General features: G+C 42.1%; 1 protein-coding gene across 1 annotated transcript in view; it reads left to right on the top strand.

The window, feature by feature from the left end:
• Window positions 1-5,180: 5,180 nt before the first annotated feature.
• PTPRO (protein tyrosine phosphatase receptor type O) overlaps window positions 5,181-24,191 on the top strand; it is a 151,849-nt gene continuing 132,838 nt past the window's right edge. Inside the window, 3 exon segments of the mRNA XM_074168585.1 lie at window positions 5,181-5,276; window positions 5,278-5,320; window positions 5,323-5,375. Coding sequence (XP_074024686.1) covers window positions 5,181-5,276; window positions 5,278-5,320; window positions 5,323-5,375 — 192 coding nt within the window.

Here is a 24,191-nt window from a genome sequence, read left to right as displayed (position 1 = left end):
TGTTATGAAATGACAGATCTTAAAAAAAACCTGTCAACTTGTTTGCTAGGGGGACTGTGGGACATACTTTTAAAAGTCACGGGGCCTGTACTTATCAAAAAGAAAGCTAAGATAAATTTGCACTTGAACGCATAAGTGGCAACCTATGCACATTATTCTAACCGCCCTTTGCACTTGTTTTTCGTTACTGTTTCATCCATTCCTGTCATTGAAATTAAAGGACTTTAGGTGAGAATATATTTAAGAAGGATCCACACTTTCTTCATACAAACATTTGTCACTGAAAAATAGCCTTGCTTTAAAAACTGCATGGATTAGGACGACTTCTACTTGGAGGGCTGGTTGTTTGGATTGGGTTTTTTTATAAACCTCATTTCATGCCGTATTTATCCAGACTTGCTGAGGCCTGTAAAGTTTCATATAAATCTGGGGTTTTACTGCAGCTAAGAATACATGGTAATTTACAGCTTTTCCCCCCTGGGCCAGCCAGACTTGGGAGATCTTTGGTGTTTGCTTTGTTGCTTTGGTGTTTTCAGGGGCAATGGGAGAATTTACTGTAAACCTCAGACTAAGTACTTGTAAGCTACAGGCAGGAACGTTTATAAATGTTTGAAGCCACAAAAAATCTTTTTTTTAAATTTTTTTTTATTTTGCCCTAATAACGTAGGGTATTATATGGTAATAAATGCCGGTTCAGTTAGGATGTTACTTCATTAAATCACTGATTACAAGCAAGCACAATTGCTTTAATTCATCAGGTCATTAAATTAAAGCTAGAGCTCTAGCGTTGTCACTAGCACAACCTTCAAGCAGTTGGCGAGCTACCTGAGAAGCTCTTGACAAAGGGTGTTTGATGTGGAGTCCTGCTTGTAGGTAGTTCTCCTAAAACGCAAGAGGATTTTCTCTTAACGATTTTTGTCTTCTAGGGATATGTGTCCTATAATACCTTGAAATATCTTTATCATGTTCCTGCATACTGCACATCACAAAACAATTCATCCCTAGATTTTACAGTAAATCTAGTGAGCACGGACAAGACTCTGGGAATTTCATCTGTATCGTAATACCCCGTTATGCACCTTGCTGTCAGGTCCTTCTGCTCCAGATTCTCTGCTTCACCGTAATTCTGCCAGGTGGATTTAGAATCATAGAATCATTCAGGTTGGAAGAGACCCTTGGGATCATCGAGTCCAACCATCTACCCTACACTACAAAGTTCTCGCCTATATCATATCCCCCAACACCACATCTAAACGTCTCTTAAAACACATCCAGGGATGGTGACTCAACCACCTCCCTGGGCAGCCTATTCCAATGCCCGACCACTCTTTCTGTGAAAAATTCTTTCCTAATGTTCAGTCTAAACCTACCCTGTTGGAGCTTGAAGCCATTCCCTCTTGTTCTTGATTTAGGGAGAACCAAAGTCCCTTAAATCTGCCCTGAAACCATTGCAGCTCAGTGTACATCATAGCCTAAGAAAAATTAGGATGCTTTCCAAGTATATGCTTAGAACAGATTCCTCGGGGAAAAATGAGAAATGCTCATAATGCAGCACGCTCTGGCCATATAGCCACGCCGTAACGCCACATGTGACCTTTGATAAATTCTGGGAAAGTATGGCGGGGATTCACAAGCCTCAGTCTTATGTGAGTCAAGGGAACTTGTTGGTGAAGAACTCGGGTGCCTGCTTTGTATTGAACAAGCTATACAAATGCAAAGGTCAGGGCTTATGCTTGGTCCCTGCTGTAGGGCCACCTTAGTAACTGGGAACACATTTTAACTCATCCTGTGCTTGTCCTCTGTTTTTCAGATTTCTGAAACGCAACAAGAGGGGCGGGGGGGGAGGAGGAAGCTTTAGGTCAGATCACCAAAACCACAGCATCTAATTCAGATAAAGCCATGTTTCACTCTGGAATGGGTTCCCCATTTGAGCACTTTTTTTCCCCGATTCTTATTTTTTAATTTTTTTCTCAAATGTTTGCATGTTTTTCATCCAAACAAACCAAATTCCAGATTAATTGGTGAGGTATGGTGCTGAATGCTTCCTTACCTCCTGGAGTGATGTAGCGGGTTATAGAGTCCTTAGGAAGCCTTTTGACTGTGAGAGTACCTTTGACTGTTCAATAGGGGCTTGAAGGACTTCTGGAGCTTCTGGACTACCCTTGTATCAGTATCTTTTACTAACTAACCATTTGCAAACACTTACAAATCGCCCTGTTTCTTTTTCCATGAGCAAATGGAAGATAATTCATTGTCTCATTATTTTTGAAGCTTTGCTGGTTTATTAATAGACTTGCTATTTTTATTGTTTAGGTGCTAGAAACAAAAGTTGCCCTTGTTTTCATAGTTCTTTTTTTCCTCCCCTCTAGTCTGTATTTACTCTTCACACCTCCCATTCAGAAAAGAAGAAATTTCTTTTGCTCCTCCTTCACATCCTACCTTCTTGCATTCTTAAGAAATGCTTTGTATGACTTTCCAGGTTTCGGGCATCGGAAAAGCTTGGAGCCAACCTCTCCAGTATGCTAATCTTTGCTAGTTAGCTTTGCTCACGTTATACCTTCTCTCACTATTCGGGTGATAGGCTTTCCTTGGCAGGAACTGTTCTGCTGCCTGTGTCTGATATAGTCCTGAATGGTTGCTGGAAAACAACTTTTTTTATTTTTATTAAAAAAAAAAAAAAGATTGAATTATAATTTTCTGAATTATTTGGTTCTGTTGGCAGATTGGAATCTTCCAAAGCACTGGTACCTCTTGAAAAAGTTGAGTACCACTAGACTCCCATAATTTAAAATAGGATGCAATTCTTTCATTCTCCCGGCTACATTTTTCTTTGCTGCAACAGCCAGACCAGAATGTTTTAATATCTTAGTCCTTTGCTGAAGGTTTCACTCTAGAAATGCTGCTTATTTCTTTCAGCCATTGTTCACTTTAACTCTTAGATTCAGCTAATGTTTGTCTGAGGCTAAAATGTTACTAGGATTTTATATTTATATATATTTTTTTATATTTAATTTTTTTTTTTTTGCTTTTTAGGTATCTTTAGTCTTGTCTATGCCATCATAATTTTAACATCTAATTATTGTAAATGAGTGGAATATTGCAGAAGAAAGACTGCATAAAGTACAATCTTAATGTAAAAAATCATTGACTATTACAATTTAATTTACTTAGTAAACAAGTTCCTGGCCTAAAATTCAATCCACAGTTTTCAAGTACCAATGACAATCTTTAATTTCCTAAAGAAATTCACTGTTCTGTCCTTCAGAGAACCTCTTTCTTCATCCTAAACCTGTGTACTGCAGGAAATTTATGTACCATTAACCCTTTGCATACCAATTTCAGACAGTGCTCCAAACACCAATAGAGTGATGGATACCCAGGAGAGGCCTGTGTCTTTCACTGGTACCATTGAGTAGGTCTTTTCTGTCCCTAGCTTCTTATAAATGAAGATATAAAGAGCATTTGCCTTCTGGAACTCTCTATTTGGGCTTTGAGCCAGCATCTACACAGGACCTGAATTTCTCCTTCATTTTCTAGATTAATCCCCATCAAGTGTGGCAAATCACTGCTCAAGGGCCCATTTCAGTACAAAATAAGCATATCTCTCTCTGGCTTAGGCCACTTTCAAATCAAGCTTTTGTTGACTAAAGGCCCAAATTATATGAAAATCAAAAATACGCCACGTATAAGCCAGGCAGCACTCTGAAATGCAGATTTATTATTGTCTAATTTAGTAACACTGTTAGAAAATAACTTTGTAATTGATCGGTTTAAAGGACATTCCCACAAGAAAATAATAGAGCTCATCTTGCCAAAATGAATTAGAAAATCTGAAAATAAACCCTGGGTCTCCTGTCAGCCACTATTTTAATTTTTTTAAGGAAAAGCGAGGTGGTGGCCCATTACTATAAGCAATGGAACCACACCTAGATCCAATGTTGCTCTGAAGTTTAATGCCCCAGACAGCTTTACTACGCTTACAGCCCTATTTTTTTTCAGATCAATATCAGTTATAGCTTTAATAGCTGCACCAAGGATGCACCCTAATTTATATTGGTGTGAGTGAGAGTGTGGTTGGTGACAAACCAGATTCTGATGTAGTCGTCTTGTTTTGGAAAGACTATTTTTATCATAGTGGGTGTATGGGGAGGGACGTATAAGTGGTTTGGGGTTTTGTTTGTGTCTCCCTCCCACCCTCCTTTTTCCCCTGGAGACATCATCTTAAGCAAGACTCTTGAAAACATGAATAGCTTGCTTATCCTCAAGTTTGAAGATGGCCCTGATCAATTTGCAGGATTGCAGGGTGGGATGCTGGGGGGAAGACACAACAGGGGATGGGGTGCGACCTCGGGTTCCTCCAGGTTCCTGTCTAATCACTGGGCCTGATTATCTTCGTGGGGCAGGATGAGTTTTTCTCTACCCTTGAGCCTCTGAGGTGTTGTCCACATGCTCTTTTCTGCCTCCGGAGAACAGCAGTAAGGAAGTCCGCGTTGTTTCCAAACACTTTGTGTGCTGCTGGTACCTGGGTATCGGCTGTAGCTCCAGCAGAGATGCAACTGGAGGAGCAGCCCCCTCCCGCAGGAGCTAATGCCCCGTGCGGTGTCGGGCTTGCCCGGGGCAAGGTCTGGCCCCGTCCGTTCTCTGCTCCTCCGACCCCTCCCCCCCCCCCCCCCCGCGCCGGGGTGTTCGTGACATTTCTGTCCCCTGATCGCGGCGGGGGAGGGAGGTAGGAAAAATGACATTAGGGAGGAAATGTTGTGCGTCTTGGGGGAAACGACGATGCGTTTTTGCCCACCGCCTCGCTTTTCCTGCCCGCGGAGAGATGCTGTTGGGGGAGGCGGAGTAGGGCGGTGCGGGGGGAGCGAGGGCGGTGGCAACCGGCTCCCTCCCAACCCTCGCCTTCCGCCGGGACTGCTCCCGCCGAGGAGACGGTGCTCCGGGAGCCGGCGAGCGGCTCTTCCCACCCCCTCCCCGTGCAGCGAGCAGCGCGATCGCCCAAACTCCTGGGAGGGGAGACACCCTCTGCTGCCGCCTCCCCTTCTTCTTCCTCCTCCTCCTGCTGCTTCTCCTCCTCCTCCTCCCCCCCCACCCCCCTCCCCGCCGCAAACCCCAAATAAAAGGGCGGGGGGCGGCAGGATGCGCCGCTCGGCGGGGAGGTCGGCGCCGCCGCCGGCCGCCTGATGCTGCCGCAATTCGCCATCGCCGGGCACGGCTTGGAGCCGAGCGGAGGGAGGCGAGGGGCAGAGGACCAGCAGCCCCCCCTGCCCGGTCGCTCCTGCGGGCCGCGGCCGCCGTCCCCCCCGATGCCCGGCCGCCGCCGGCGGGGGGGCCCGGGGGCCCGCTCCTGCCTCCTCTGGCTCTTTGTGTTGCTGAAGGTAAGTGCTGGGGAAGGGGAGGGGTGCGGGTCCCCACCTCCCGTGGGCACCGAGCCCCCTCCGCGCCGCCTTTGTGTGCCTTCCCGGCGGGACCGCGGGCAGGTGGCTGCGCCCGCTCCGCCTTTCCCCCGCGGGGCGGCGGAGGCAGGGGTTCAGCTCCCCGGCTCTCCCCGCTTTGTGCTCCCGCGGGCAGCCGCGCAGGATCCGCGTGTCGATTTGCGGAGGCGGGGGGGGGGGGGGGGAGGATGAGTTGGGGGTGCGGCTGTCCCCGCTCCGCCGCGCCCCGCTGCGAGATGCGCTCCTGCATCCCCCACCACCCCGAAAGTGCCAGCAGCCCGGGGGAGCTGTGGCGGCGCTTCCTCCCCTCCTCTACCTCCTCCGAAGTTCCCCGGTTCCCAGCGGGGGTGCCGAGAGAGGGGGTAATGTGGCGGGTTTTGGGGGTGTATCTCCCGCCGGGGCCGGGCGGAGACTGGGGGGGGGCGCTGAGGTTTGGGGGGGGGCGCTGTCCTTCAGCACCGCCCGCCCCGGGCCCGGCCGTCGCCCGGCTGCGGCGGGGGCTCCGGGGAAACGCACCCCTCCGCCACGTACCCCCCTATTAAATTTCTCTCATCTTCCCTACGTCCTGTCGTCCCCCCGCCCCGTTGTGAAAATGGAGCTAACAAAGGGGCGTGTGTGTGTGTGTTATATCGTGTCGGTTTTATCGCGGCAGAATTTAGCGCTGCTTTCGGATCGGTACCGTGCCGCGTTCAGGCTCAGCCTGTCCTCTTGGCAGATTAATTTTTCAAAGTTCGGCTTAATAGTGCAAAGCTTGGTTTCACATGGCGTTTTTTTTTTTTTTTTTTTTTATCTTTACGCTTTCGCTCCTTTAATGGTTTCTCAAGCATATTGAATGTGCTTCATGTAACTTCTAAAAGAAAACGTATGTACCACTGGCTATAAAATGTCACTGCCCTAAAGTACAGTGTTCAGCACTACTAAAAACTTTGCTGTATATTTGTCAGTCACTGTTAAGGAGAGCTCTGCAACTAAGGGCCTGACCTTTAAGAGTCTTATAAATGTAAATGTTCTATGGAAATCAGCAGGACTCCCTGTGTGAATAAGAGTTTGCAGGATCATGTCCTAGAACAGCAGTGGTGTCACTTCTAAAACTGACATTGCATTGACAGAACTATTTAAAGGGAAGCTTTCACAGCATCTGTTCACATATAGTAGTCAACTGTCAGCTGTCTCATTTTCATAACTGCTGAAACATACATTTATCCAAGATAAAATGTTAACATACAGACAGAATTTTCTTCCTTGAAACTTGATGATTCCCTTTTTTTATTATCATTTATTTATTTTTAAGAAAGTAAGACCGTGGATGTTATGGCCCAGCAGAAAGCTGAAGGACTGCGGTTAATTTCTGTTCTAGTTGTTCCCTAATACAGAAGTGCAAACAGTTTTATCTCATAATCACAGAGTTCGTATTACTCTGAATCCTGTTTTTTTAAAAAAAAAAATCAAGGTGTTTTGGCAGTGGGTTTACTAGCAGTAGCGTGACAAAAACTACTGCGGTAAAGCAAGACAGGAAATAGTTTAAATTTTTAAGATACTGTACTTGTAAAATAAATCTCAAGAAATTTGGTAAAGGTTTGAAGGTAGAAAAAGCCTCAGGTTTTCATTGTGTTGTAAAGTAACCACCACTTCGAGCCAGATAAAGCTCAGAAAAGGTCAGGACTGGAATGACAAAGAAAGCTGATGAGCACTAGCAGAATTTTATAGTATAAGAAAAGGTAAAGCTGTAGCTCAAGGTAGAGGTGCACCAGTAATGCCGTGCGTGACTGGATTGTGACTTTGGTTGGATAGCAAGTCTACTGTAATTAGTTATCTTGTACGTTATTATCAGATACTATAATGAGAGGGCAACTGAGATATCAGAGAATGCTCAAAGTACACGTGGTTACAGGAGAGAAGTTGGGGAAGCAAGAGTAACGCTTGCTTCAGTTTGCCAAAATAGGACTCTTCTCCTGAGCCTGAAATTCACCGAGTTTTCTTTTAATATCTACGTATTTTCTGCAGTGACAAATAATTGAAAACAACCAACTTCAAACCAAGGCATTTCCCTAGTTTTGTGCTGTTTAGTTCTGCCAGCTGGTTGAAGCAATATTAAAATTATCCAGCCTCAAGTTATTAGATTGATGTTTCACCTGGAAGTTAATCTCGTTGAGAAAGCAGTGGCATTGAACTGCTGGATCTGAAGGCAGGCAAAACTGATGGCTCCGTGTGCTTGCTGTTTCAGCATTAGCAGCCCAAATGTCACTTGCTAAGCTGTATCTGCTTCATGTGGCCTTGATGCCCATCTGGCAATTTGTAAAATCATCAGCAGACTTTGCACAGTGATAAAACTGCTCAAAGCAAATTTTCTCTTCCCTTCCAGTGGTTGTATTTCATTGTTTAAAACAATAGTGCCAACTTGTTTCAGCTCCTGATGTTGTCTGAGGTTGCTAGTACAATCAGTGACAAACTAAGATCAAACGGGGATATTGCCCACTGCATGTTATGTGCCTGAAATTGTTGCCTATGGGCAAGTAATACTTAGTTTCTTATTTCACGGTACAATGTGAATGCTTTCTGGGCCCCAAGGCAACACCATAAGCTTTCTTGGACATACAGCAATGTGTTCTTGAACCTTTACTGTTCTCTTTCTTCAGAGGTTTTCTTACCCGGTGACTAGTTTAGAAACTAGCAGAAGAAAGGCATTGTGTGAACTCAGATATTGATATGGATTTATATTAGTTGGGAGAGAAACAGGGTTGTGTCTTGCTTCAGAGAAAAGCCTCCAACCATTCTGCTGTAGGAATCTCTTAAAATATTGCCATTTTGCAGTGGGTCTGTGTTCTCTGGTGTTTGTCTCTGAATGGCTGGAATGCATAGTCCTTAGCAGCTTGCTTTGTGATTGTCTCATTTTGGTGTGGCAAAGGCATGGCTGATCGCAGCTGAAAGGGAAAGCTGTACTTCAGCTAAATAAAGAACAGGAAAAAGTAGACACGTTCCCTGATTCCAGTGACTGATGTTGTCTTTCCCATCTTTTCAAACTGCAATCCAGCAACCTTCGTGTCTGTACTGAGCTTTGACCGGTTGAAGTTCTGCCCTGGATTATGTGACTGATATGTCAGATGTCCCCTGTTGTTAGTAGCTTGCACCTGGGTGTTTTTATGTTTTCTTGCTGTATTATTTGTGTGGAACGAAGTAGAGCTTCAGCAGGGGACAAAAGCATCTTAAACATGCCAAACATGGTGCTGGGATGTCATTTATGATCTGTTACACCTCCAAGAGGGTCTGACGAAACAATGAGAATACTAGTTGTCATAGAAGTTCCATGTATAGACTAAATAGGAGGGATGATGCTCTTCAGGAAAATTGTCTACAAATACAAATGAAAAGTGCATCTCTTATTTCCAGGATACTGAGGTCTTTGTATATGAGTCTTATATGCTCTGCAGATAAAGCAGCAACACCCTTTTTCTTTCTTCTAACAAGGACAACTTTTTATGTCTAGCAGGGTAGACTTTTGCTCACTACTACGAGTTTGGTGTCATAGTGAAGTCCAAGTTTAAGTTTACATTGACCAAGGCATTCAAAGAGATTTAGGTTCTGTAAGACTTTACTCAGCACAACCTCACCCAACAAAGGACATGTGTTTCTATTGGTGTAATTGCCGAGAATATCTGCATCTAACGTTAGTAATCCGAAGCAAAATTGATACTGTCAGGACACTGCCTCTTTCTGTGAGAGAAAGCTTTGTAAGAAAGGCTGATTTCATAGCTGGGAGCCTCAGTGCTTCACTGCTGCTTCCTCCTGGCTGGAAAAAAAATGGACACTTGGTGAGAATTTTGGTACAGAGTCCTTTCAGCATCTCTTATCTGTCTAAGAGATGCTGGCTGAAGCTGTAATTGAGAAAACAAGTTTGTGGTTGCTTCTTACCCCTCTAATGACATTGTCCTGCCAGTATCAAAACAACCTCCCTCTATTTTACCAGTTCATTTTTCTTTGCAAAACTAATGTAAGATTTCCTCATGATGGGACAGACTCAAAGCAGCTACTGAGTTAAAACAGTCTGAACCTCGCTGCCTACCACTAGTTTGAGACTATCCAGATCTTATGGGAGAGAAACATATCCTTCTAGCAAAAGCATACACTTTTTTCCCTTTAAAAAAAAATTATTATGAATAGCTGTCCTTATCTTAAAACTTCTACAAGTCACATTCTCTCTCATTGCATTATTTTCATGGATTATTTCTAGGCTAGGGTGATTCTAGAGGCCAAAGCTAACGAAGAAGATGCTTGGATGCCACTTCATGTTTACAGACCTTGTAGTAGGTGTTTGCAAAACCCTCTCTGCCAGTGGAATAAGGGTCTGCTGTTACTCTCAGGCAAATTTCTGATTTCATTACGGTGAAATGATAGTGGACCGCTGAGAAAAGATCTTTCATCTCTGCAGGAGTTATGAGCCCTAGACTCAAAATGCAAAAGGTCAATAAGGCAATTTTTAGGTTGCGTCACCTCAGCCAGAAGCTGCACTCAAGGGTGATCCCTTATTCGGGTTAAGACAGGGATGATGCTGAATAAAGACTTACCTGTGGTGATCCCGTGGCAATCGTTAAAGGGCTCACAGATGTTGTGCTGACTGAACTTGAGAAACCCACTAATCTCTGCATTTCTGATGTCACTGTATAGAGCAATCCAGGCAGATCATGAAATGACCTTACAGAGCTTCAGAATAAATGTTAAACTGAACAAAGTCTTGTCTATATCCATCTTGAGACTAATTTTACTAGACATTCTCAGCTCTGGAGAAGACAGCTGCTTTTTTTTTTTTTTTTTTTTTTTACTTAAGCACATGGGTCAGTATGATAAATGTAAAAAAAAAAAAGGTTTGAAAACAGGACCTTTTGCTGAACAACTTAAGACTCATAGTTTATTTCAGTTTTAAGTGTTCTTTAAAATTATTTGCCTTTTCCACTGGAGAAGCATTCATCAATTTTATCATCCTAAGCACTCCTATCCTCTAGTAAATTGGTGATTACACTTTTGTTCAAGACTTTAAAGGTTCTATTCTTGCAGAAAAAATATAATTGGTTGCAATATAAAGAAAAACAAAACCAGACCTTGACAAATGTTAAAAATGTTTTAAAATGAGAATCTTTACACTGAGTTTAGTACATAGGAGTCTACTTAGAAAATTGAGAATGACTTATTAAATATGTTCTGCACACAAAAGCTATTATAACTTTTTATTATTATTATTATTAAGCCTCCATCACTGTATACTTGAAAAGAGAAAATCTTTATGAAGAAATATGGCAACATACACTAGCTACCATGTACACAATGTGTAACGGATGAATAGAGAATGGGAGATGCTTGTAACAAAGAGGTTACCTTGCTTTTCATAGCATTGTGTAGTCTTGAATGAGTACAGCCAGCGAAGGGAGCAACTCATACGGAAGAAGTCTGCTGTCTTTACGGTAAGTCAAACATGATGCATTTCATTTCTGGAACTCCTTCATTCTTATGCTAGGAAATTACAGTGGCTTTTAAATGAAGGAGTTCCAGAAATAAAACAATGTGCATCATGTCTGGCTCACCATAAAGATAGCACATTGTACCGGAGCAAAAGTAATATGTGCTGTGCTCAAATTACTATGGTTATCTTTGTATTTTCTCTTCTGTTTTATGCATGTATTTAGAGAAGAAATGTTTTATAGTAAGCATTGGTGGTGGGGAAGTTGGTGACACAGGGAAGATAGCTATCAGGAGATATATTTTTCAGGGAATTAATACACTCAGCTTTTAGTATGCTGGTCTTGAGGTGGTGGTATGGACATGAGGAGAGAATATGTGGGATAGGCACTGTGAATGGGCACAAAACATAATGTTGGGGATGGAAAAATTTGAGTGTGACATTTAAGTGTAGGGATCGAGCACTTCAGAGGCGCTGAATGGAGACAACGGAAGTCAACAACTCTGTTATTCTATGTCAGCCAGAGATTTAACATGAGGTAGCTGTTTGGTAGATATGAACCTCTTGGAGGATAAAAATCCTAAATTCCTCTTTAAGTACTTTGGGAAAAACAGATAATGTTGACTGTCAATCTAACAGCTGTGATTTTGAAATGATTTCAAGCTCTTTAGGAGGCTGAGATATGGGTCATCTAGTTTTGTCAGAGGCGTTTGAACAACTCTGGCTCCTTTGTGTGCTATAAACCAGTAGGCCCTCAATCTAGTTATGTTGACTTCTGACTATAAAATGCAAAGGCCGAGTCTTTGGGATAAGAAAAGTAGGTCCCAGTCACTGGGTTGTTGATCAGATCATCAATTCCTTCAATTTTAAGAGCTTTCAATCATTTCCTTGACACATTCCTAGAATCAACGAAGAAGGGGCTGTTCTTTAAGGCTGAGAGGAGTCCCCAGAGCAGACTAAGACTGTCCCAGTTGCGGTGTTACCTTTGTGTCATTTGCTGTCTGACACCTGTCTGTTATCTGTACCACGGCTTCTCAGGATCATTTCCTGATTGTTCATATGGAAGTCATTTTAACATGGAAAGTCTTTACTCCTACCAAACGAGAAAAAAGGGTGCACTTACAGACAGCAAAGGAATTTTAAACTCGAGTAAGAAAAAAACAAATCAACCTTATTAAAATATGGGAAAGAACAGTAGAGAGAATTGGTGGAAAAAAATTCTGCAGAAAAAATGCTAATTAGTGTTTTCCCAAAGTACTTCAAGGCACATTTAAGAAAAAAATGAACATTTTCCAACAGCAATGAAATTAATTTATTTATTATTTGCTTAGCACTGCTGTGCCTAGCTTTGTTCTGTATGCAAAATATCTGCAGACTCTGCCTGAAGTCTGAAAGATAGACACATCAGAATAAGGATGCTCTAGATAACTGAGAAATTATTATCATACATGCCAGTTGCTGGTATTCTCCAAGGGGTGGTATACCTCCCAAACAGAAATAAGTCACAATTGCTCCCCCCAAGAGCTGAGCAGAAGGAGTTTTTTGTTGTTGTTGTTTTTTGCTGCTTTTGTTTTTATTTGGTATTGATTTCTACAGGATGTTGCTCATCAGAGCTTCTGGACATTTACATCAGTTCAAAACATCAAAAAATAATTAATAATCAATGTGACTTTAATCCCTTCAAAGAGAACCCATTAACCTACAAAAATGCTCTAACCCACAATAGTTTCATGAAAGTAACTGTAAGCAGGGAAAGAGATGAAAGAGAAAAAACATCACTCAGATATATCTATTTCATTTTTTTTTTTAAGAGAACTTTTATTTAAAACTGAGAACATAGCCAATATGTTATTGTAAATTAGGAAGTTTTTTAATAATTTTCTTCCTCTAACTTGGCTGCCTCTGCCTAATCTTGTACGGATATTGTCTTGAGTCATCAGTGTCTGCTTCTGAGGAAAAGATTATGATGTCACAAAATCAATATCAAAGGATCCTATACTGTAATCCCTTTTCAGGGAAGTCCATTAAATCAATGCCTCTCCTTCTGTGAGGAACGACTGCAGAGTCAAGCCTTCTAATTTTGCTGTGTGAAAGAATAAGCAGATGGGATGGGATTTTACATAATTAACTAGCAGTTATTAAATACAACAAGAAAAATTATGACATTTTCTGAAAGATAAATGAATACATAGTGAATACTTAAGCGTATTTTAAAATGATCTCTAGTATGAAATTACTTCTCGGCGGGTTACAAAATCATGTGTTTAACCAAAAATGCTCTTTTATTTTTAAATCTCTTTTTTGACAACTAACTCAAGACCCCTCAGGTTTCCTTGGCAGCATTGTGCGAAAGCATGAAAGCTACAGAACAGTGATACCATATGAAGTCACCAGCATTTAAGTGAAACTGAGGCACTCCATGAATACGGATAATAATTTTGTCATCTCACCTGTTGTTTATGTGCAACATTGACCTCTGTTAGCTGGAACTAGAACTGATGGGTTGCCTCTAATTCTTATGTTGCTGGGAGCTATCAGAAAGTCTACTGTGCTTCTGGGAATGGGGCCAAAGTCCAAATGAAGTCAATGGAAGTCTTTATGTTGCTTTAAATGGGCTTTGAATCAAGCTGTAAGCGGGAAGACCTGCGGTCTCAGATGGGTGATGCTGTGAAGTTTGATGTGCAGCACAGATCTAACTGTGGCGTGCCGGTGATCTTGGGCTTGCTGCAGTGTCAGTAGCACAAACTGGAGGCCACAGGATGGTTCTAATTTTCAGAATCTGAGATTCTGATAGTTTAAGGAATCTCCCCATCAGATAAATCTTGAGCAACCTTCTTGCTTAGGGAGTAGCTGTATTGGCAAGAATTGGTGTGTTATAATCTGCTGCTGCAGCCAGTGTAATAGGAGTACACTTGAATGCTTCTGGGCTTACAAGAGGAGCTTCTTTGCAGGAAACTTAAGTTATGTAACTAGAAGTAGGCAAAAAATGGGGTGGCTTTTGCCAGGCAGAACCATCAATCTCTTCTTTCTCTTCCTCTACGTCTTTCAGGGACTGTTCAAATAAGAGTTCAGATTTATATGTTTCAACTCACAGCTACTTTTGCTGGCATGGCAGCATTAACACAGATACCTGGATGAGTGGAAGCCAAGTTCTACATCAATACCAGATACGCACTCACATATGGATCTGAACTGTATGCTGGTCCCTGTGTCTTTAATAGGCTTGCTGAGTCAAAATTGATACCAAAACCCAATGATGATCCAGGGCCTTTGAATTTCAGAACATAAACTCTTATCCTGCTCTGCTCGGGTACAATATAAACACAGGCATTATTTCCTAGACTCTTTCACTTACGTGCTTCCAGTTAACAACAGAACAGTAGACTTTCATATCTGATCAAACAAATGGAAATACCAGTTCAAAAATGCATTCACATGCTTATCTGAAATGCAGAAAGGAACCAGAGTTTGAAAAGTAATTTAAGATAGGTGTCTGGAAAATAGTTTTTCTGTAAAGGGCAAGTGCACAGCCAAATTAAGAGCTGGCAATGAGTCCAAGTTATATATTGAGTAACAGAGCTACTCTTGCTTGGAGGAACTCATCGTGGGGCCAAATCATCTGAATTCCTTCTCCATAGGAGAGAAAACTGGATGTATTCTTAGATGTACAGACAGAGCCATTGTGGAGATTAACCGAGCTCTGTCTGTTTGTGTGAACATAGTTGGTTTTAAACTTGAGAATTGGAGAAAGCTGAATGGTCCAAAGAAGTTAACAATAGCAGCAAGTAACAGAAAAAAAATAAAAAATTGAGTTTTGGTCCTTTGACCACAGTGCTTCTCAACAGCTTTAAATGGGATCTGTATCCGTACCTGCATATTGTAAATAATCTTTAAAAAGAAGGTATTTAGTTTTTCCTTTTAATAGTTTTGTCATCAATAACCTGAACTTTGCAGGAGCCTTTTTGCAAAGCAACATACCAGAGGCCAGTTGGCTATGGCAGACATCATACTTGATGCTGGGACAAAGGAGTTTTTATGCGATGGCATAACAGCCTAGCTTTCAGATACCCATTTTTCCTGGTAGGCTTTACTACACCAGGTGACAGACAGTAGCAAGTCAGGATATCACTAAGTGTCCAGGTGGAGGGAACAAATTCTGAGATGTCTGTTACATGGTGCGTGAGCGTTTGTCTTGGAGCAGAGCCAGAAGGACTGGCATGACAAATAGTTGCAGGTGACATTACTTCATATACAATTAAAATATGTTTGTGAACATTATGAGGTTAGGAGATAAAATGGAAAAGAAACAGAAGCATTTTGGAATGTGCCACAGCATATTTTGCAGGCTTTGTCTCTTCCAGTTACATACAGAGTTATTTCTGCATCCCTTTTATTTCTGTAGCTAATCTTTAACAAAGACATGGCCAGTTTGGGGACTGGCTTTTAGTAATGGTATTTTGCAATGGTTGTGTGGGATCAACTGTTCATTGTCAATATGTGCTGTAGGGAGAACTGACCTACTGATCAGGGTATTTTTATCTGGAATTTTTTTTTCTTTGATTTTTTCTGGAGGTATGGAATTGTTGCCCTTATGAGTGCTGGTTATATGATTAAAGCATATGAGAGCTAGTGGATACCTGCATTAGCATTAGCTTTAATTGGAAGAATCAATCTTACCATTAAAATGTTGAGAATGATATGATTTGATTTGCTAAGCTGGTAGTTTACCACCTCTGCATTCTTCTGCTGTCCTATAAGGTCTCATATGGTACTTAGAAAGAAAGGGTCAAATTTTCCCATTTTCCTGTGCAACAACTTTTTGAGTTGAGGTTCAACACACAGCAGAACTGGGCTCACAGCAAGCTATCTTGTCCAGAGCAAGGAAAGCCAAGAGCTGCCGTGTTGGACTGTCTGTAGATGCAGTGATAAGTCTGCAAGTCAAAAGCAGGGAATGGTTCTGCTCAAAAATGGTGAGGTGAAAGCCACAACTGTGTGATAAGCTGGATGTGGTCTGGTTGGATATCACTGGACAGCTTGATGTTTTGCTGCTCAATTTTTGGACTGTCATGGGTATCTTCTCATTTATCCTTCTAGCTGGCTTTAGGCTGGCAGGAATGCTGATATTCCTCGCTCCACTACATAGCTGGGAGGGCGTACAGGGCACACTGCCCAATTGTGGCACGTGGGGAGAGGGAGGAGCAAGAGACTGCAACAGACCAGTGGAAAAAGCAGGTGATTCGGAATTGTCCCCTGGTTGTCAATAGCATGTCAAATTCTGTAGTATAGAGCAGGGACCCTGAGCATCCCTGAGGAATACAGGGAAACATGTAACTGTTTAGTGTCATTTAGTAATTTAGGCTGGAAGGAATGCCTGGAGACCATCTGGTCTGAGTCTCGGATCAAAGCAGGGCCAAGTAGGTCAGGGGCTCAGGGCCATGTCCGGGTGAGTTTTGAGTATCTGTGAGGATGGAGATTCTACCACCTCTCTGGACAACCTCTTAGGGCCCTGCAGGAAAGGAAGGACAGTCAATTAAACCTTTTTAAAAATCATGAATTGGGACTCAAAAAAGTATGAAACTGTCTTATTAACCTGACTGGGTGTTTTTTTTTGTTCTTAAACTCATTTAAAAAAATAATTTTAGGTTGTCTTTCTTCATAGAATTTAAAACTCTGAGTTGCAGTCACAAGCTTTTTGCTGAAGTCTGCTGGTTTTCTTACATTCACCAGCTCCTTAGAGCTTGAGCTTTAAATATAACATCAAGGATAACATTCTTAGAGCTGCCATTGTTAGAATGTGCCTTAATTATCACTTAAACTTTCTGCAGAGTCAGGCAGGTATCTGCCATCGCTGCACATTCATTTCACAGGTTCATATCTCTCAAGAAGGCTTTTTGATTGAGTCTTTTTTATTTTTTTTTTTTTTTTTCCTCTCTTTGACTTACACTTCTGGGAGGAGAACCATGTCTTCCTATATTTTACAAGCTTAGGTCCTAAGCATGCAGGAAACCATTAAACCTTCACTGCAGGGCGCCTGTGAGCGATGTGAATTAAAGGCTGTTGGGGCAGGGCTGGCCTCTGTCCTGTCTGGCTTAACACTGGAGCAGAGGAATAGGTCATCGCTACATCCAGTTAGAGAAACTTGTAAAAATCAAGGTGGAAAAATACATATCTCAAGGGAGTATGTAGAATCCTTTCTGGAGATTTCCCTTATGCTTCTTGTATTGATAACTGAACCACTGCTCCTAAAATCAATAGAAGATTACAGGGACTCAATACACTTAATGAGCTCCAAAGGAACAGTTACTTTGGACTGTGATTACAGCTTCTGCTGCCTGACTCTGCATCATACGAGCATTTTATTGCTAATGATTTATAATGTTGGAGGAAGGGGATAAATTTGGTGATTCATTAGGGGTTTTTTTCATAGATTTTGCCTTGAAATTGCGTTAGCTCATTCTTTCAGATGTTTACTTGTCCATGCTAGAATACAGATTTCTCTTTTTTTTTTTTTTTAACTATAGGATACAGAATAATAAAAAATACCCCACCCCAAACAAAGCACCTTTCCCCCCCAAAAAAAAACCAAACCCCAACAACAAAATAATCTCTCCCCAAGTATAAGAAGTTGCTAAGATGGTGGTTGTTCTACGGTCCTTAGTTTTTCTGGCTCTGTTCCGTGAATCCTGCTTACCAAACAATACCACCACAAAAAGCCTTCCACTTAGAGTTTAAAAAGTCAGACTTTCCCACCGAATAGCACAGTTTAAAAAAAAAAAAAAAAAAACTAAAAATCTTATAATGTCATCTGTTAGCGAAGTGAAATGGTGCTTTTTCCCTGAAGACCCTACAATGCCAGATTTCATTTATTTTGGGAAGAAAGAAAGACTATTCTGTGGAATGCGCTTACCGCTTGTGAAGTGAAAGGTGTCGGCAGAGAGTGTGAAGATATCCTGGAGAACAGAGCTTACACAGAACGAGCCGAGTTTATAGGAAAAGGAAAACCCTCTGCGCCTTTTTATAGTTAGCATAAAAGAAACGGATAGAAGGGATTTGGAGGTGTCGTGCATGGCCTAAGGCAGATCAGCTGTTCTCAGACTGTGGGTTCAGAAAGTTCGGTTCTCTAATCTCAGCTCCCTTCAAAAGTAGGTTGAGCTGTGCCAAATTCTCTGGCATCCACTGCGCAGGGAGGGTGGTGTGAAGGAGGAGACCTTGAGGTCTGCTTCACACACTGCTGTGCCCAGCAGAGCTGCAGGGCACGTGGGAAAGGGGCTGCAGACTGAAATGGCTCTGCCACGGAGCCCCTTGCCTGCAATGAAATTTAAACGCATTTTTGCATTTAAATGCGTGATTTCAGTGGATATTAATAATTTGGAAAGCTTGTAGGTTATTAAAACAGGGATGGTCTGACAGTTGCGTGTAATGTGGATATAGGAGTTTCACGTAGACTCAGGTTTTCCACAGTGTGTCTTTTCTTTGTGTCTTTTACAAGTTTAAAGAACAAAATCTAATGGTGTCAGATGATCCCTGGGATTGATCCTTTATATTTTTCTCCAGAAATGCTACCCCTTACTCCTCCAGTACTAAGTGAGAGATGACTGGTGCCCACTGTGAATTTTTGCAATAACAAAAAGTCTTTTTGCATTAGGAGATGAGCCCACATCTGAACAAGGGGAAGCAGGTGGACTGCAGAGATGTGTCTGCATCGTGCACCCAGGAATGCACGTGCTGCATTAAGAAGGCTAATAGAGGGGAAGGGGAATGTCCCTTTCTGTCCCCTGATAAATCCATCATTGTGCTGTCAGAAACGGCAGTAAAATGGGAGCTCTGGAATTTTCCTCTGCTGAAGTGGTCTAGTCTCATTTATCTCTTTTCCTCTTTGCATATGGGTGTATTCCTTCTCTGCAAGTATCCGTCGGTCATATCAATTTTTTTTCTCTCTTTCTCTCCTTTTTTTTTTTCTCTAGTCCCTCTGTTTCTAAAGATGTCATATTAAATAACTGATGATTTCTTCTGATGCCAGAAGGCCTTCACAATATGCATATTAGGGTTTAGTGTATTTTTCTTTTCTGTATCTCAGTGCTTTCAATTTGTATGCAGTGCCATCCTCTTACCATGAACTCCTATGCCCAGTGCTGAGGATTATGTTCTTATCCAACATATGTACTCAGCCCAAAATGCTAAATCTCTGCTACTGCAGGAATGGAAAGATGTTACGGTTAAAGGAGCTATGTCAAAGTAACCAGTCAGATCAAACTATAAATCGTTCCTGGTGAGAGGCAAGATAAAGATACTCCCTGAATATTTGCATCTCCTGACCAGCACCAACTCCTAAATTTAAACATTGCTATTCTGACCGTGAAGGATTAAACAAACATGTTTTTTCACAATTAAAAAAAAAAAAATCAATTTTGTGACAGTGATGGAGGAGTCTCTGTAAAAGCTGTTTTCTATGGCTTTTAGAGGTTAGGAGCGGTCAGAAGATTTTGGTAGCCTGTAGCATGAGGACTGTGGAAACAGAGGATGACAGTGGCATAGCAGGGCCCTGGGTAGTTCCCTCACCCCTTCAGGCAGCTCAGTCTCATTGGAAGACCAGAAGCAGTTCCTGCTGGTGTCCCTGTCCTGTCCCTATTGAAACAGTTCAGGTAGGAGGAGAAGACAGGACAGGATAACTCACCTGGCTTTGTAGCTGTCAGGAGTTGCCCACTGATGTTGACTGCAGCACAAGGTGGCTTTGTGGCAGGGCATGGGACCTGCCCAGGTGGATCCATCTGCTCTTACATCCCAGCCTTACCTGCCTGTGAGTTGTGCCATGGATCGTGGAGTCAGGTGGTCAGCCAGGCTTGCTAACATTGCCTTGTTAATGGTGTTCCTCCACCCCTGCAGCTCTGTGTTGAAGAAGCATGCTGTATCTTCCCGTTTTCAGAGAAAGGCAGCTTTGCTGGCTGGAGAGGAGGCGGCAGCACTATGCTTTCGGCTGGTCCTTTCCCTTGGAGGTCAGTTGTGTCCTGAAAGAGAGGAAGCAGACACCGTGTCCTCCTCCACAGTGCAACTGGACTGTGCGAGTGCATCCCTCTCTGGTACACAACTGGTACGAGTCACAGAGCGACTGTTATGGTACCTCAGCTCAGACGTTTTCTGAGGGCTTATGCTACCATTCACATTATCACATCATCATTACAGAGTGCTGACTGGTACCTAAAATGCTGGTGGGGAGCTTATCCATGGATAAGCTGCAGGCTAATCTGGTTTTCAGTTTGTGAAACTAGGCTCAGTATTTGCAGGGGAGAGGAGGAGCACCCCTGAGGCAGAATCTTGTTGGGGAGTTGGCAGAAATTCCTAGGAAAGTGCAAAGGCAAAGAATCTTCTCCTTTCCCTCATGAATTAAATACTAGATGGTTGTGTTTGGTTTGTTGTTTGGTTTTTTTTTTTTTTTTTTTTTTTACAGTAATGGGCAGAGCGTGCAGATGTTTTATTTATTAATGCTGTGCAAAAAAATATTGTGGAGGTTGCATATTCTGAAGGTTTGAGAGGCAAAATAATCATTTGAATTGACCGCAAAAAATTATTTTGTAGTTCTTGCTGTGACAGAGAAGCTCAAGAAGCTTCCCAGCAAATATTTTGATTCTCCAGAAAGAACATTTCAATCCTAAGCTTTCGGCCCTCTTTAAAGAAAAGAAAAATGGAAGCAGGGACAGTCAGTCAAGGAAAAGTTAGCAACTTTAACAGCCATTTGCAGATATTTGCAAATAGTTGCAATTGTCTGAGATCTGTATTTTTTCAATAATGAAGTACTAGCCCATATCTCACATTTATCCTTTCTAGTGTTTGTCCCCTCACTATTGTTTTCTCGGCCTCTTTCCTCTCCAGCCCACTTCTTCCACTTTTGTTTTACCTGTCATCTCCTCCTGCACTGCTCAGCCCTGATTTCTCCTCCACCCACACTTAACCCTGCTCAAGTCCCTTTGGCTCACACCTAGCCTCTAACACATCCTCCTCACCTCAACTGCCTAACCTCATTTCTGAAGTATTTGTTTTTTCGCTTCTATGGGAAGTTGTATTTCTCCAGTAAACATTCTGGATTGCATTTTATAACAGGCTTCTATGCACACACCATTTGCAGCCATTTAGCCCAGCTCAATGGTTAACTTCTAGTGGAATGCTAAATAGTCACAAAAAGACTATGATTACATGAAAAGACTATTTTAGTGAATATAGCTGCTATTCAAATAAAGATCATATTTCTCAGGGGAAAAAAAAAAGGGCCAATTACTGTGCGTAGTCACCTACACTGTGAATTCAAATGAACTTCATCTAAAGCTATGGTATGGCACTGAATTTTACCAAATGTAACTAAAATCAACATCAGTCCCAGTGACTTTCAGCTCAGCTGGCCGTAACTGTGCTAGGGTTTCATAACCTTGTCCAAGTTGCAGTTCATAGAATCACAAGATGTTTGAGGCTGGAAGGGACCTCTGGAGGTCTTCTGGTCCAGCTCAAGCAGGAACACCTAGAACTGTTTGCCCAGGACTGTACGCAGACAGCTTTTGAGTATCCCTAAGCATGTATCTTCCCCAACCTCTTTGGGCAACATACCACCCCAGCTGGCCATATATCACTACCAGCTAGCTCTGCGATACCAGCAAAGAATCAACACATAGCTGACCCTTGATAGAGATAGGCTACTGTAAGATATCAGTAGAATAACTTCCTTGTTTTTGTTTTTTTTTTTCCAAACTAAAAAATATTTCTCCTTTAGGAATATGTGGTTGGTTGTGGTTGTTAAAACATATTGTACTGTAATCTCAGAAGAATGGGGGCTCCAAAGCCTTTGTGAAGAGCTTAAAATTGATTTTTATGCCTGCCCCCCTTCAGCTTTTCTTGGAAAGCATTTAATGCAAGTTTGTTTGGGCATTTTTGTCTGTCTGAATTACATGTATTCCTTCCATTAATCATACTCCAAGCTTTCTGGTAGATAAATTGGTCCTCCTCTATGCCAGGACAGGTTGATGGCCCATAAAATAGATTTTCCAGGACTATTGCTATGGCTATGTGATTTATACCAAGGCCCTCCTTAAGTTCTAAACCCACAATTACTAACAACAGTGGCGCTTCCACACAACATATTGGGATTTAATAGGTTGCATGATTAGCAAACAGTAATGCTTTCTCTGGAAGGTATATGACCTTGCTTTTGAATATTGCTGTTTTAAGTTCTTATAATTTTGGTAGAAAACCAGTCATTCCACCAAATTATGGAAGTAAATAATGAACTAAGCCCATAAAAGCATGTTTTATGCTGGGTATTTTCAAAGGGTTTCATTGGAGGCCCCCAATCTGTGGATGGAGTGCTGGTGGTTAGGTTAGACTGATGGTTAGTGATATAAAAGGAATTGAACAACAGCTGTAAGTTGCAGCTGGGGATGCTGCAGAGTCCCTTTGAGAGGTGTCCCACTAATGGCACAACCACTCTGTGGCTTCACTGGTGTGTAGCGTCCCTGAGCAAGCGGTGCCACCAAACTGGTGGCTTTGGAAGAGTGTTGGGTGGTGCATGAGTCACATAGCAGCAGAGAAGTTCCGAGCTCCAGAGGTGAAGCAGGAACACAATGATAGGGACAAACGACCAAGCCTCAGGTGACCTGAACTGAAAGCATTCACTTGGTCAGCAAACTGATTCCTACTGTAAAATCTTGCTTGGCTGCATTTTGGTAAACTATGGTTCTGCACTAGAAATGGTTATTTTTAGGTTTTTACTTCAGCAAAGACAGATAGGAGATTCTGCTGAAGTGGAAGCATCTCTGCAGATCAGCATGGGACAAAGGATAATTAAATCCTGGCACCTAAAGATTCTGAGAGGGGTAGAGAGTATTAGCACTGGTATTCACGTACTGGGTAATGTCTATCTCATCTTCACAGGAAAATGAAAATTAATGATGCAGTATTTTATGTTTTAATTATTCCATACCCGTGTTTAATTGCAGCTTGTAAACGACAAATCTTATCTTCCTGTTATTAATATACAAATGAAGATACTGAGTTTTATTTTCTGGTTATTTTTTATTATAGATTAACATGTTCTTTCAAGACAGCTTATTGGTAACTGCTAAAAATCATTCTCAAGTTAAAGTACACGTTTTATATATGTGTAAGAGGGGCTCTAAAAGGAATGTGATCATGGAGAGTTTGGGACCTAGTTGCTCTTTGTCTTCAAAAATATATGCTGGGTGATCTGAGTAATCTGCCCATAGCACGACTATTGTTCTTCCAGAGAGGGGAATAGGATCCAGGAGAGAGAACTGCTGCCTGTTCTGATCACAATGAGTGAATTACTGAATACAGACCAAATCTCAGTCATAAGTAATGCATTAACATTGATATTACACCATCAGCCTTGCCCTTCTGCCCTTAGTAAAACTAAAGAAAGTTCACCTTTTAAATTGCATTCAGATTTATAATTGAGCATTTTGAGAGATGGCTTCATCTACCGCAGGCAAAAGGCAGTGATTTACAATGCGTGTCAGTAGAACATTGTTACGTGAGGAGAGATTAACAATCATAATTTCAGACTCAACAGTATTTATAATTCTGAATTGTCTGGTTTAATGCAAATGCTCTTTCTTAAATACTGTGCTCTGTCTTAATTGGATAAAATAATCCTTCCTTGCTTGAGTAGTCCTGTACATTAGCAACTGGCCTAACTTCCTCAGGATCGTGCTTTTGTATTGTTTAATCCATGCCAATCGTACAAACTGAAAGAAAAAGAGAAGAAACGGGTCTCTTACATGCGTAGCACAAAAGGCGTAGTTTCAGATTTAAATTCTCCTGTGTCATTTCCAGTGGTTCATTTCAAGAGGAGGCTCCTGTAGACATCAGTGGGCTCAGATCAGACTTCCCCTGCCTGAGTAGCTTCTGCACCACGCTTTTGGGGAGTTCCTGCACTATAGAAGTTGTGTCAGTAGAGAGTTAACTAAGGAAGCATCAGCCTGACCCAGTGCGCTGCTGACATAATGAACAGAGTACGCTCAAGCAAGGAGGCAAGATCTGGGACTGGTCCCTTGCGCCAGCAGCAATTACTCGCCGGCCCTTTGGCTGCAGTGCAATCGGGATATGCGATTACATCTCGGGTACTTATGCCTAAACTGGTTTTAATCTAATCGGGTCAGCTACCATTAGCAGCAGAGCTGCGGTGATATAGGCTTCGGCTGCTGAGTATGCAGCCTGCACCGAAACCGGTGTTTCCATGGCTCTGTAGCTAGCAGGCACGGGGCCAAACTCCCTTCCACATGTGTAATCCTGTTAAACTCAGTGGGACT

This window comes from Numenius arquata, chromosome 2 (assembly GCF_964106895.1).
Source record: "Numenius arquata chromosome 2, bNumArq3.hap1.1, whole genome shotgun sequence".
Lineage (NCBI taxonomy): Eukaryota > Metazoa > Chordata > Aves > Charadriiformes > Scolopacidae > Numenius > Numenius arquata.
The sequence above is the reverse complement of the archived record's forward strand: the minus strand, read 5'-3'. Positions and strand labels throughout refer to the sequence as shown.